At 42.2% G+C, this 14,824-nt stretch overlaps 1 protein-coding gene across 1 annotated transcript; it reads right to left on the reverse strand.

Annotated features, from left to right (window-relative positions):
* Positions 1–5,189: 5,189 nt before the first annotated feature.
* Positions 5,190–13,896, reverse strand: ARSI (arylsulfatase family member I). The gene is made up of 2 exons (XM_081320213.1): positions 13,453–13,896; positions 5,190–6,759 (listed from the first exon to the last, which is right to left on the reverse strand). Exons 1-2 carry the CDS (start codon positions 13,773–13,775, stop codon positions 5,361–5,363), a joined length of 1,722 nt encoding a protein of 573 aa, XP_081176339.1. The 5' UTR covers positions 13,776–13,896; the 3' UTR covers positions 5,190–5,360.
* Positions 13,897–14,824: the final 928 nt, after the last annotated feature.

Below are 14,824 nucleotides of genomic sequence, written 5' to 3' on the forward strand. Positions count from 1 at the left end.
AGCACAAATGCATCTCAAATTGATGGGAGAAATAGGATTATCTATCTTCTTGAGGCCTGGAGGGAAGATCTAGCAGCTGTGGTTGGCTGTCCATTATAGGACCACACAAGAAAGGGTTTGATGGGAAACACAGGCTCAGATTATAAGCAAACAGACTGTACAGTATGTTCCAACTTTACACACTGTTATAAATATATATAAAATTTGGTTTTGAGTCCTAAGAAGAGTTCTACGAGTACAGTGGACAGCCAAGAAAGCAAAGAAATGAACCACTGAACAAAACAATCTAGAGTTTTCACTTGAGTTGCAAATAATCAAGCTTCACGTTATCCTGATTTGGACACATTATGAGAAGATCTAGCTTTCTGAAGAAAGCACTATTATTGGGGAAAGTGGAAGGAAAGAGAGGAGGAAGAAGACGACTAATGGCAAGGTGGATGGACTCAGTTAAAATGGCAATAAGTGCACCTTTGGATGAAAAACTGAAAGATCAGATTTGGAACAGATCATGATGGAGAAAATCTACCCAGTATTTAAGAGCTAACATTGGCTTGATGGCATGTAATCAAGTAAATGCATAAAGCTCCTTAAGACTGCTTATGGTTTATTCTGATAAAATGCTCTTTTGTGTATAGTTGGGTTTTTTTAACTAAATGAAGTGAAATAAAATTACAGGCACATGATAACAATTTGTCGGTCAGAAAAGGTGCTACCAGATGCGTTCTGATTTTTTTGCCCCCATAGACTAACACACTTCTCCTCCTACAATGACTAAATGTAGGTAACTGTTTAAAAATTGACATTTGCCAGCATGTTTATGTAAGCACCAAATGCATTTTAGCATCTCCTGGGCGTTTTTCTCAATATAATCTTATTAAAGATTTTAAAAAGGAAAATAAAAACTCATAAAAACTAATATAAAATAAGAAGAAGAAAGAGGAAGAAATAAAAGACAAAGCTAAAAATGCAAGAAAGAAAAACCCCCCCAAAAATAGAAAAGAAAGAACAATGATGCAAAGAAGTAACTTCCAATTTCCACATTTCTTTATAGCAGTTATAAGTACATGTCTAAGTTTACCTTAAATCATAAGGGTTTTTTTTCTGTTTCACACAAGGAGTCTATAAGGGGTTTCCAGGATGCATTAAATGTAGATATTGTCTTTTCTCTGATCAAGAAAGTCAGTTTGGCCATCTGAACAAATTCCATCATTTTCGCCAACCATTTCCCCATTCCATCTCCCTGACTTTTTAATAAATGTAAATGTCATTGCCATCCCTTCCTCCAGGACTATCCAAAAGAATAAGGTAATGCTGTGTGTTAATTCAGCACTGAATTAGCAGTCAGCTCTATCCATCCTTTGTTCTTTCTGGTTTGGAAAACTGACCTACTTCATGGGCAAATAGTGACAATTCTTTAGAAATGCCTCTGAAGAGATAAATTAGACCCATTGTATGTTAGCCACTTCTAAGAAACAACTGCAATTCTTCTTTTCCTTATCCCTTTCCTCCTTCTCCTTCTCCTTAACCCATGAATGTGTTAAGCCATCATTCTGGGAGCACCATAAGTAGCCCTATGGTGCAAATGACACTTTGTTCAGAAGGCAGAAACAGATCTCCAGGGTACTATGAAAAGGAGTACATTGTATACTTGGGTAGTCTAAGCCCTGCCAACTGTCACAGATTTTAGTGACATGAAAGAAAAAGAGCCTCACACAGCTCATCAATGAGTTGACAAGTCCTAAAAGGGGCTCATTCTCTAAGGACAAAAATAACATTTTTAAAAAAAAAATCACAGCAGGGCTTTCGCCCACACACACTGTACCAACTAAAACCTGTGGGGAGAAAATGTAAAATGCATTATGTAAGTGTAAATAAAATCAGCCCCCATGGTTAACTGATTTTAGAGCTGTTTGCCCCCCCTTTTTTGATAGTATCTTCTTTGGTGGTATACATCAGGCCTTTTCAATCTTTTCACCCATTGTACCACTTTTAGGATATGGCAACACCCAAGTACCACTAGTCGCCTAGCAAGGTGTCAAAAACATGATGACCAAAAAAAATGACCCTGGGACATCTGAATGTAAATCACAAGACCCTGGAGATGCTGCAACATTCCAGCTGATTGGCGCTTCTTCTGGGCTCATCAGAAGCACCAGGATCAGCACCGAGCTCCAGCTGCAGCCTGGCACTGATCCTGGCACTTCCGCTGAGCCCTGACAGCCCCAAAGAAGCACTGGTCCTGGCGCTTCCGCTGAGCCCTGACAGCCCTGCAGCTGCAGCCATCTCTTGCTCAGGCTTGCCTGGTGCTGCCACGGGTTCAGCTCATTCCCCTCCCCCACTACCACTTTTCTAGGATGGTCGCGTACCACCTGCCAGGTGCCAATGTACCACAGGTGGTACCCGTACCACCAGTTGAAAAGCCCTGGTATACATACAGGAACTGTTTCCACAAAACACCGAAAGGAAATTGTACAATTCAGACAACCATTGTCATTTTGCAGGGACATTTCAGGAGCTTCCTACAAACCAGAGATATCATCCTCTTCTTAGTCAGGCCGGAAAGTCAACACCACTCTAATGTAAGATTAGCATCTGACTGCTCATCAGAATGGGTCTACCTGAGATCTGCCTACAATCCTTCAGCACCTCTGCCCCAAGGAAGCCCCAGGCAAGCAACCCTGCCTAGCATTTAGAAAAGGAGAAAGGAGAAGCACCAGTCCAGGAAGGAGAAGAGAAATAGACTTTAGCACCAGGCTCTGGAAAAGCTACTCTCTTTAAAAGCAACTTTCACGAGCTGACTCCTGTGTTTGGCAAGGTAGGGAGGAAGGGAGGAAGAAAACAAAGATATAGTTCCAGGCAAATATGCAGAATGGATCTTAGAAAATTCAAACCAGTATCTTGCTCCTGCCGTGACCCAACAAATATCCATGGAAATCCTTCAAGCATCACCAAACTCTCATATTCCCCGTCAATTGGTATTCAAAGACACACGCTGCCTTAGAGACTGAGGATAATGTGTGATCTTTAGGGCTGAGCACTCTTTGAAAGTGACTCAGAAAAAGTGTTTTGGACCACGTGAGAGCACAGCACCTCTGCGATGCCTTAAAGTAGTTCCTCTTGCCCAAGACCAGGGGGTCTTCAAACTTGACCCTTTTATGACATGTGGACTTCAAGTCCCAGAATTCCTCAGCCAGGCATGCTGGCTGAGGAATTCTGGGAGTTGAAGTCCACAAGTCAGAAAAGGGCCAAGTTTGGAGAACCCTGCCCAAGACCTCTGCACGGGCCTAAAAAAAAAGGTACAATCATTTTGATTTGAATTGATTCATTCAAATGAATCTTTTAAGGAGGGCAAACCTTATTTTTTCAGACTTGCCTAAGAGCCAAATATCCTATTTTTTCCAGATTGCTAAATTCCTTTTTTTTAGAACACAGCAAGTGTCAACATGACTAAAATATAGGATGGCAAAAAAAGTTTCTGCTAGATAGACCAGCAATCAACTTCATTCAGTCTCTGTGTCCCTCAGCTGCCAGCCAGATACCACTGGAGATTCCTAGACCATTCATCTTTATCTTCGACACTTCATTTTATGGTTTGAATAGGAAGATTTAGTTTCACAGTCGTGATCAATTAAAATATCAAGATGGTAGATAGCTTCTGCCTTTTAGCGTCAACCAGCCACACTAAAGGAGCAAGCTGTTAAGAAATGCAATATTTTCCCCAATAGCACTTGGCAGAACCTGGGAATCAGAACCAGAATACCTTGGAAAAGGTATTCAGATGCTCTGATGCATCTACACCTACGAAGATCAGAATAATCTATGCAACTCCCTGTCACAATCTATGAAAGCAAAAGTTGTACTTTGAAGAAGCAGGATAGGAAGAGTATTGACATTTTCAAAGTTTGGTGTTGGAGAAGACTCCAGAGAAAGCTGCAGGCAGCCAAGAAAACAAAGAAATGGATTAGTGAACAAATCAATCCAAAGTTCTCACTTGGAGTTCAAAGGACCAGACTGAAAATTTCCTACTTTGGACACGTTATGTGAAGTCTTAGTTCTCCGAAAAGGCTTTGATGCTGGGAAAGGTGGTAAGAAAGAGAATAAAATGATTGTATGCACCATTGGAAGACCTGAAGGACCATATTAGGGATAGCACTAGCACTTAGACCTATGTACCATTTCACAGTGTTTTATAGCTCACCCCAAGCGGTTTACTGAGTCAGCATATTACCCCCAATAATCTGGGTCCTCATTTTTCTTAAAAAAAAAATTCAGCTAGTAATCATCACATTTGTAAAAATCAATTCTACCATTATGAAGAAATTCAAGCATCTGCTCCCCAAACGGTAAGCTTTGTGATCTAATCATAAATATGTGCATAGTTTGTTTTACATACAAACTGACGTATGGAATCAACTTGCAAGTATTCTGTATTCTGAACAGATCTATAGATGAACAAGAGCTCCTCTGCAGTACACTCATAATTGCAGAAGAGAAAATCTGCATAGTGAAAAAACTATATAAGAGCAGTTGTTCAGTGGAAGTAAATCAAATCTGAAAATTCAGCTCTTATCAACTCCTTTTGCATATATAAGACTATGCTCTTAGCTCAAGCAACACTCACAGTGTTTACTGATGCCCCTGCCCACGTTTACAAGATGTTTGGCTTTATACATATTCGGGGGGGGGGGGAATTGCACCACGCCAGATTTGCGTTTTAACTCTGATAAAAAATAATTGTCCCAGGTCTTCCGTATCCACACCCACAGGCACTAAAGTGATCAGAAGGAGGAAACTACAGTCTCCAGGGAGAGAAGAATCCACCGTCACTTTCTCAGAGCAAAAACATTATTATAAGATTATTTATGGTCAGCATTCCATGAGTCAATAGCAAATAGAGAACAATTTCATCCTTAAGCAATTCTTTCCCTGGGTAAAGAACAATTTCATCTTTGGTTAAAGACTGAGAATGTATATTCTTCCCACTAGTTCCTGAATGGCACACTTTGGGTGTCTTTTCTGCAACCTCCTAGAATGATTAATTGCACATTAAGTACCATCTCATGTCATAACATTTAAAAGGAAGGGACTATGTCAAATAGAGGTTGCAAAGACTGCCCATATTCAGAATCAGTAATGTTGGTGCTGAAATTGGGGGGGGGGGGAGAAATGAAGTGGGATGGATTGGCAGACTTGGTTATCCCTACCTCACAATAGGGGAGGAAGAGCTGATAGTCCATCTCACTTCACTCCAAGTTGAACAGAAAGAAGAATACTCTACTGATCTGCCCCCCCCCACTTCCATTTTTTTGGAACAGCCCTCTTCCAACATGCCTTTTGGCAAGAACCCAGCCTGCCCCATCTCAGATGCGGTTTGACATAAGTCTGGTGTTCAACTTTTTGAAAAAGGAGCGTAGCTTACAAATCTTGCACTTCTTTTTCCGTTTTTTGTTTTTTGTTTTTCCATGCCTTCCTTCCCACCTTTCATCCTCTTCTGTGGCCCAAGGGCCCCAGGCACCACCATTGAAGTCAGGGTGAGCCCGTGGGTTTTCCGCAGGATATCTGACAGGGATGGCCGTTTGGTTGTAATTGACCAGCCTAAGAAGCAGAGCCCTGACTACTTCGGGATGCTGGTCTGACAGATCATAGCGCTCGTATGGATCGGCTGTGATGTTGAAAAGCCAGACGGACTGACGCATCCCGTCTGTCAGGCGCTCTAAGTTCCACCAACTCCCCGGGAAGTTGGTCAGAGTCTGTGGCGGGATCCAGTCACTGTAGCCAGGGTCTCCAGTAAGAAGTTTCCAGTCTCCCACCCTTAAAGAGGCCTGTACTGCTGTGTTCCAGATGCCAAACCCATTCTGTAAAGAGCCATATTTGGCATGATTGTACAGAGGATCGATGTTGTGCAGGATTTCAGTCCGTGGTGACTCTTTGCCTTCGCTGATAGCTGGCCACACATTATAGCCATCCAAGCCATCTGCATCAGACACATTGCCCCCAGCCAAAGTCACTAAGGTTGGGTACCAGTCAGTTATGTGAATGAGCGCCCTGCTGGTCCTTCGCTTGCGTTTAATCAGTGGACTGTGGACAAATCCAATGCCACGCACTCCTCCCTCCCAATATGTTCCTTTGCGGCCTCGCAACGGCCAGTTACTTCCCCCAGAGAACGTCTGCCCTCCATTATCTGTAGAGAAGACAATAATACTGTTCTTGTAGTAACCGTACTTCTTCAGGGCCCAGGTGATATTCTTCACAGCTTCATCCATACATGTGACCATGGCAGCATATTTGCGGCGGGCAACGTTTCCCATGGAGCGATAGCGATAGATGTATTCCTTTGGGGACTGCAAAGGGGTGTGCACCGCCTGGAATGCTATGTAGATGAAGAGAGGCTCCTTGGGGTTGTGGGTTGCCAAAATTTTTCTGACTCGCTGGGTATAAAGGAACGTGGAATACTTGCCACTTTGTTCCCAGGCTACATTTTCCCCGTCATGAAGGTCATAGCCACATATTCCCGGCCCATCACAGTTATCGTATGTATAATAATCCACATTTCCTGTCAGGGAGCCCAGGAAGGTATCAAAGCCCCTACGGGTTGGCAGGCATTCTTTTCGATAAAAGCCTAAGTGCCATTTGCCAACCATGTGGGTAGAGTAGCCGGCTTCCTGCAGCTTCTGTGGGAGAGTGACCTGGTTCAGAGGCAGGCAATTTGGCTGTCGGGGACGAATGATTGAGTGCTGTAGACCTGTATGGATCTGGTACCTAGGAAGAGAGATAAAGAAAGCAAAGACATCACCTTGAATTGCAGCATCTCCATCCTCCATGAACCTACAGTTGTGCACCTGAAAAGTAGGTTTCCCCAACAGAACATTACTTCTACCTGTATTCCTTCTAAAAGCTGCATGGCAGCAGGTTTAAAATGTCCAAGCATTAATCAGACATAATATAATGGATATCTATTTCCAGGTATATTTGTATACATATAGTTTGGTTTTATAGTAATTTTATTAAACTTTACAGTTAAAAAGAGAAAGCTAATAGAAGCTTTAAAAACAATAGTCCAGAAAAGAAAAAATAAGACTGTAGTAAAGCAGTGTATGTGTGTGTGCGCACGCGCGTGTGGTTGGGTGGCTGTGACTTCCCCCTTCATCACAACAAGTACATACAAAGTTAGTATAGTTATCACCTTCTTTTAAAATACAAAATGATCCCTTCTTCCCATATCTCATTTCTTATCTATAAAAAAGTCTTTAAAGTCTTGTCATTTCAGTCCTGATGTCAGAAATGGTCCATTAAAAGTTAGCAGAAACAACAACTTTGATCAAATAAACTAACCTTATATTCCTTTTAATTTTAACAACCTCAATCTTTAATCTTTTTAAAATAATGTCCTTAAACTTTATTTCTTTACATCTTTTTCTCTCCCTCCCTCCGAACATCATTCTTGAACTTTTAAAAGGTCTCTTTTGTAAACCAAATATAGAAAAGTTATCCAACTCACTTTTTTGGTTTATTAGTATTATGTGTATATCCCTTTTAAACGTAAAGGTAAAAGTTTCTCCTATCCAGTTGTATCTGACTCTACGGGGTGGTGCTCATCTCCGTTTCTTAGCTGTGTTGTCCAACAACATTTTTGTGATCATTTGGCCAGCATGACTATAGATGCTGAGGCACGTGGAATGCCATTACTTTCCCACCAAAGTGGTACCTATTTATCTACTTGCATTTGCATGCTTTCAAACTGCTAAGTTGCCAGGAGCTGGGGTAAATAACAGGGGCTCAAGTCTTCTCCTTGTCCAGAGGAATTATGAAGAGCTAGTCCTCTCACCAGTTCTTCATTCCACTTGGTTGTGGGTTCCTTTTTTTAATGGAACCATAATCAGCCATCAAATTTGCCCTTTCTCCTCTGGAAGTCCACAAAATACACATATTTTTAAAGGATGCATAGAATATTTCTCTGTTCCAATGCTTTTCAGGACTACTTTTAAGCCATATTACTTTTTTATTTATTTCTTGATACTTGCTCACCACTCCTATTTCCATCTCTTTGTTAGACTTTATCTCCAATTGAAAAAGTTAACTGTGTGCTGAGATTCAAGCCAGAGAGGGTAAAAATAACAGGAGCAAATAATGGAGCAAAAACAAAGATCAGTCTATTATATAATACTTTCTGGATGATTATGCTGTGAGTAGATCCAAAGCACAAAATTGCAGTGAACTTCAGTGCAATTCCAACTGAATTTCTGGAAGATATTCATAACCTTTCAAAATGGTGCAAATCTGATGTAAAAAGACTGACCCGAAAAGAATCCCTAGCAGGATTACACTCAGCAGACAGGACCAGTGTCCTCAGATACATCTTGAGTGTCATAGAATCACAGAATTGGAAGACACCTAAGAGGTCATTAAGTCCAGTTCACTACATACTGCAGAATTCCCTGATATATGACTATCCATGACACTACCAGTAGTACTCAGGCGATGGTAGCAAAGTAAAATAGTCATAAGTGCAACACCATGTGACCTCATTGATTTTCAACAGCAATCCTGGCTGATTGTTAACCCCACAACCTACAAGCTATTAAGCAGGAAGAGGCAGGAGTCCCAGACAAGGTGCATGGAAGTGCCACAGGAGAAGGAAGTTGGCTGGGGAGGGCATGAGAGGACCAGTGCAGACCATGTATGAATTGGAGAAGATGGGAGGACCAACACAGACTACATATGAGTTGTAGGAAGGCCTGGGATACCCAGTATAAGCTGCAGGAGGTGGAGGAATAAGGGAATAAGTAGAAGTGACATACTGGAGTGATTTGTGATTCTCCCTACCAACTTCCCCATTGATTTTGCTCATGGGAAGCTGGCAAGGAAGGCTAGTGATTGGGTGACCATGACTGTCTTGACGCAGTAATTGTGAAACAAGTACTCCAGTGCTCAGATCTTAATCGTGTGACCACAGCAGTGCTGCAATGGGAAGAACTTTGAGGACCACTTATATATCCATTTGTTCAGCACTGTTGTAACTCTGAACGATCCTTGAACAAATGGACATAAGTCAAGGACCATCTTTATCTGTAACAAAGCCCAATGAGTTTCACATGCCGTGCAATTAATTTGATATTACAAATTCTGCATAATGCAATCTCTTTTTTTCCCAGATGAGAATAATTAGCTATGATTTGGATAGCAAGTGAAAAACCCAGCCTAAGCTTGTTATGAGGTAACACACCAAGGAGAATAGCATCTTTACAGTCTATCGCCTCTGCCACCACTAATGTAAGGAAGCATATTAAAACCTTCAATAGTGCTGATAGTCTGTCTTACTGCAGATTAGATAGCATCTGCCAGAAAGGGTTTTTGCATCGATACTTCTGACAAATTCAGAATCACAATCAACACTATCTAGAAAGTCAAAATTTAAAATTTGAATGGTTTTTGTTTTTAAGTTTTATAATGATTAATATTTAAATAGAGATATTGCAGGCAGTCCTCAACTTACGACCACAATTGAGCCCAACATTTCTGTTGTGAAGCGAGAAGTTGTTAAGTGAATTTTACAACCTTTCTTGACATACTTGTTAAGTGAATCACTGCAGTTGTTAAGTTTCTAACCCAGTTGTTAAGCGAATCTGGTTTCCCCAATGACTTTGCTTGTCAGAAGCTTACAAAAGGTGATCACTTGACCCCAGGACACTGCAACCGTCATAAATATGATTCAGTTGCCAAGCGTCTGAATTTCGATCATGTGAACATAGCGATGCTGCAACAGTTGTAAGTATGAATTCACTTTTTTCAGTGCCATTGTAACTTTGACTGGTCACTAAATGAATTATTGTCCTCATTTAGTGACTACAACTGGGACTGGCAACTCGGTCATCAGGTGAAATGGTCACAAAGTGAAATCATGACCGTGCTTATGATTTTATTTCAGCTTTCCTTTGCTTTACAGAGCTGCAAAGGTTGTAAATGGAAAGATGAGTCGCAAAGGTACTTTTTCATCCTTGTCATAACTACAAATGGTTGCTAAACAAGGCTGTATTGATCTCCTTAATGTTTCATATAGACATACTTTGTTTTCTGAAAACTTTTTATTTATCGTTATCTAAGGACTTTTAAAACTGAGGTAAATTGAGGCAAAATTTCTATAGAGTTTGCTGCAAGGGAAGGAATGGCTTTGTGTGTGTGTGTGTGTGTGTGTGTGTGTGCACGCATGTGCATGTAAAATTGGATTGTGATTCCATAGAGTGAAATCACATTCATAATTGCTCAGAAATGAAGCCCAGAGGGCTTATTCCCAGATAAATGGTATAGGAGTGCAGATTTAATTATCTCACTGAAATCCACAGTATTATTTATTTTGGAAGTCATTTATTTAATTTTGTGCTGTAGAGGGAAAATATTAGTATGTTATATAGCACCTTAAACACTTCCAGATTTATTATGGTATAAATGCTCATACACTAAAGGCCGTATCACCTTATTCACGGGTCAGGGCCTCCCGCCAGTTTGGCTCCAATGCACAAAATCTGAGTCTTCTATAAGGTATAGCAATACTCTACAAGTATTACTTTCCCTCCGTTCAAAATATTTATGGAAGATATCCACATACTTTTTCCTCACCGTTAAATTATTACGTCTCATGATATGCATGCAGGTAATGGCACTCTGAAATTGGATACAAAAAAAAATGAATGGCACCAAAGATATTTTAGCTAGCCACAAAACAGATTTCTGCCTTTCTAGAAGTGTCATATTCCCTGTTTTAGGAAAAGTCTCACAGTGAGTCCTTTCTAACCATCCCATCATTCTCCAGTCTCCAAACTTTTCTTTACTTTGTCAGGAATAATTACCGTTGGCTCTGAATCTGTCTCCCTGCCCCATCCCAACACACACACATAGACACACCCCACATGCACTGTTGATTTGGAATGCGTAGCTGTGGGAAATTAAACGTGTTCTGTGTTTTATGTCTGACAGATGCTTGAATGATGAAAATAAGGCCAGTTTCTTTGATTTCTGGCTCGTGAACAGCAGAGAAAGCCACTGAAAATCTGGCAAAACATAAAGATTTGTGCAATACAGAGTTTCCACCTAGAATGTTCATTTTGGTGTTTGGTGAATATGTAGGACTGGACTGTAGGACTACTTTGTAGCAGCAAAGCGAAGAACACACTTCATTCAAAGTTTGGGCAGAAATTTTCATGGCATCCTCTCTGTCTGATAGATTTCAATTTGCTAAGGAAAAATAGATTATTCTGGGTTTTGTGAAGCAAAATGTCTTTTTCCCCCTCTTTCTTCCCCCTGTATGCTACATCCGCCCTGTGCGTTCCCACAGAGAGGGCCTCCTCAGGGTGCCTCCGGTCAGAGAATGCCGGCTGGTGGCCCCCAGGGGGAGGGCCTTCTCTGTGGGCGCCCCGGCTTTGTGGAATCAACTGCCGGTGGAGCTCCGGATGGCACAGGATCTCCGCTCCTTCCGGCGCGGGTTAAAGACCCACCTGTTTGAACAAGCTGGCCTGGCCTGATGGGGAGTTAATTTGGGTTTTAAATATTTGTATATTTTATTGTTTTATCTTGGGCATTAATTTAATTCTATTTTAACTTTTGTAGTTTTGTATTTTTATCACATGCCCTGTTCACCGCCCTGAGTCCCTCGGGAGAAGGGCGGTATAAAAATTTAATAAAACTAAACTAAACTAAACTAAACATCGTATATTTTACACGCCAAGGATGCTTCCTAGACTGAGGATCAAGAGGTCCAGTGGGAAAAACCTCCTTCATGAAATCTGTAAATGTTGCCACTACTGGACCAATAGACTAACTCAAAAGAAAATTTTTGCTTATGTTTTCACAAACTTTTCAGTGGCCTATCTAATCCAATGTTATTATCACAGATATGAATAATGTTAATCCCAAACCAGAACCATAACTTTAAAAGGGATGCAAAATTGCCTTCACTGCTAACAAAGTAAATGAATTTCTTGGGTTAATATTAGCGAGTCAAGATTTGAGAGGCTCTGATGAAATCCTGTTAATTCTCCAAATGCTGCCGTTTCTGTCATCATCATCATCATCCATTCTATAATTGCATTTTAATTGTATATACAAGTTTTAGTTGTATGTACATATACAACTTTTAATGGTATGTGGCATGAATCCTAATGGTAACCTGGCAAGGGAGATCAGTGATACTATTTCCATATAAATAAGGAGCAAACAATGTAGCGTAACTTTTTTCAAGATAAACTGGCGTCTCCCTGGAGGGAAAGTTGTCTGAACTGAAAAGTGGTATGTCCATCCGTTGGGTAACACTGTCTGTACACCATTACTGTTTTAAAAGTCTAATCCTATGAAATACAGCCAATATTATTACTCACTATTATGCCTCATTATTACCGTTTGCACACCAACCCTCTTCTGATTTAACATTCTAATGCAGTGAAATCCATCTACCGTGTTTTTTTTACTCATTATGACTCATTACTATGCCTCATCACTATTGTCTGCACAACTTTAAATATTGCTCAACTTGAAAAGTTCTAATGCAGTAAAATCCATCTAACCTTATCGCCCTCCAAAAGGCTCACAAATATTCAGCTCTTAACACTTTAATTTTGGATCCTGAGCACCACATTCTCTCTTTAAATATAGCGTGGGTTAGGTGTTTCTTTTGTTTTTTTTATTATTAGTATTTATTATTATTATTATTATTATTATTATTATTATTATTATTATTATTATTATTATTATTATTATTATTATTATTATTATTATTATTATTATTATTAACCATCCTGGTGGAGCAGTGGGCTGATGCCTCCTTAAGTAACACCAGCTGCCTGCAATTAGTGCAGGTTCGAGTCCCACCAGGCTCAAGGTTGACTCAGCCTTCCATCCTTCCGAGGTAGGTAAAATGAGGACCCAGATTGTTGGGGGCAATAAGCTGACTTTGTAATAATGCCGCTTGGGGGGGAAAGCCCTAATAAGCAGGCATATATATAGAATGAAGGCTATTTGATTTGTGCTTTAGATTGTAAGCCACCCTGAGTCTTCGGAGAAGGGCGGGATATAAATGGGATTAAAATAAAAAATTATTATTATTATTATTATTATTATTATTATTATTATTATTATTATTATTATTATTATTATTATTATTATTATTATTATTATTATTATTATTATTATTATTAATTTGTTGGGGGTGGGGTTTGTTTGTTTTTTTGCTTTTCTCGATCTGGTTATTCATTCTGTCCTTTTTTTTTCATTTGAACACAATTTATACAAAGTTTATGCTGGGGAGGGCCTTGGCTGAGGTTCATGAGGCTTCCTCTCCAGCACCCTCCACGCGGCTTTGTTCCCTTCGGCGCCTGCATCTGCCGGGAGTTGCTTCTCCCGTCCAGTCCCCGGTGGACCGGAGGCGAGTGGCGTGAAAGACTTGGCGCTTCTGCCCCTCCTTACCTTCCCGTGATAAGCTGGCTCCTGGAGGGGGTGCAGATGGGCTGGATGTAGTAATTCTCCAGCTTAACCCCTTCGGCAGCCAACCTGTCCAGCGTCGGAGTCTGGATGTCCGAGCCGTGGTAGCCCACATCGTGATAACCCTGGTCGTCGGTCAGAATGAAAACGATGTGAGGAGGCCTGGAGAAGGCAGGCGGGAGGCGAGGTTTCCCCGCCGGGTCCCCCGAAACTTCCGTCACCAGACCGGGCTTCATCCAGTCCCAGGATAAGTAGCCGAAGCTCAGCAGGCTGGCCAGGGAGAAGCCAGTCAGGGCAGAGACGGCCATGCTGAACCGAGCCCGTAAGCCTGGATGAGAAGCTGCTAGGGGGCCGGCATCTCTCGCCAATGGGGAGGGGGGGAAATCTCGCCCGCCACACCCAGCTGGGTTTCCCTTCGCTCACGCGGAGCGGAAGAGCGGCCGAACTAGTTAAAATCGCCCGCGGGAAACGCCTCAGAGGTGGGATTCGTAGCGGCGGCGGCGGCGGCTCGAGGAAGCATTCCGGAGCAGAGAGGCTGCGGCGTCGGGCGAGCGAAGCAAAAGAGAGGGAGAAGCGGCATTCCCGCCAAGTTTTTGCGGGAAAGTTGTCAGCGCGAAACCTTTTGCCCCCGAAGTCTAAGCCCTTCTCCCGAAACTTGCGCCCAAGTTCAACTGCATCGCCGCCGAGTCCCCTCCTCCTCCTCCTCCTCCCTCCCTCCCTCCCGGGCGGCGGGACTGGGCTTCCCGACGGAAAGTCTCGGCCAGGAGCGGCTGTCATGTGGCCTCACCCCTCCCTCGCTGCCTTCCCTTCAGATTCACCCGTCCCCGTCCCCCCAAGTATGTCGAACTTCTTTCCCAACCCCCGTCCCGCCTGCTTCTTTGGAAATATGGGGGTGTGGGGGGTGGTGAGGGAGGGGCAACGCAGCCAGGGAGAAAAGCCCCCTTCGGAGCCGAAGGGTGAAAAACGTGAGATGTTCTACGCAACATCTGCCCAGGGGTTCGCCGCCAGGTTCTGGAGGGAGCCTGAAGACTCCGCTCCTTTCATTGATTCCAGGGAACCGGCCGGCGAGATCTCCGCCGCTTTCCTGGGTCCTAAGACGAGTTCGGTACCCGTCTCTCCGGTCCAGTATTTATTTTATTTTATTTTTTAATTTTAATTCCATTTACATCCCGCCCTTCTCCGAAGACTCAGGGCGGCTTACAAGCTTAGCAGTAGCCTTCATTCTATGTATATGCCTGCTTATTAGGGCTTTCACACACCACCACCCCCAAGCGGCATTATTACAAAGTCAGCTTAATTGCCCCCAACAATCTGGGTCCTCATTTTACCGACCTCCGAAGGATGGAAGGCTGAGTCA

Source organism: Vipera berus (genome assembly GCF_964194415.1).
Source record: "Vipera berus genome assembly, chromosome: 2".
NCBI lineage: Eukaryota > Metazoa > Chordata > Lepidosauria > Squamata > Viperidae > Vipera > Vipera berus.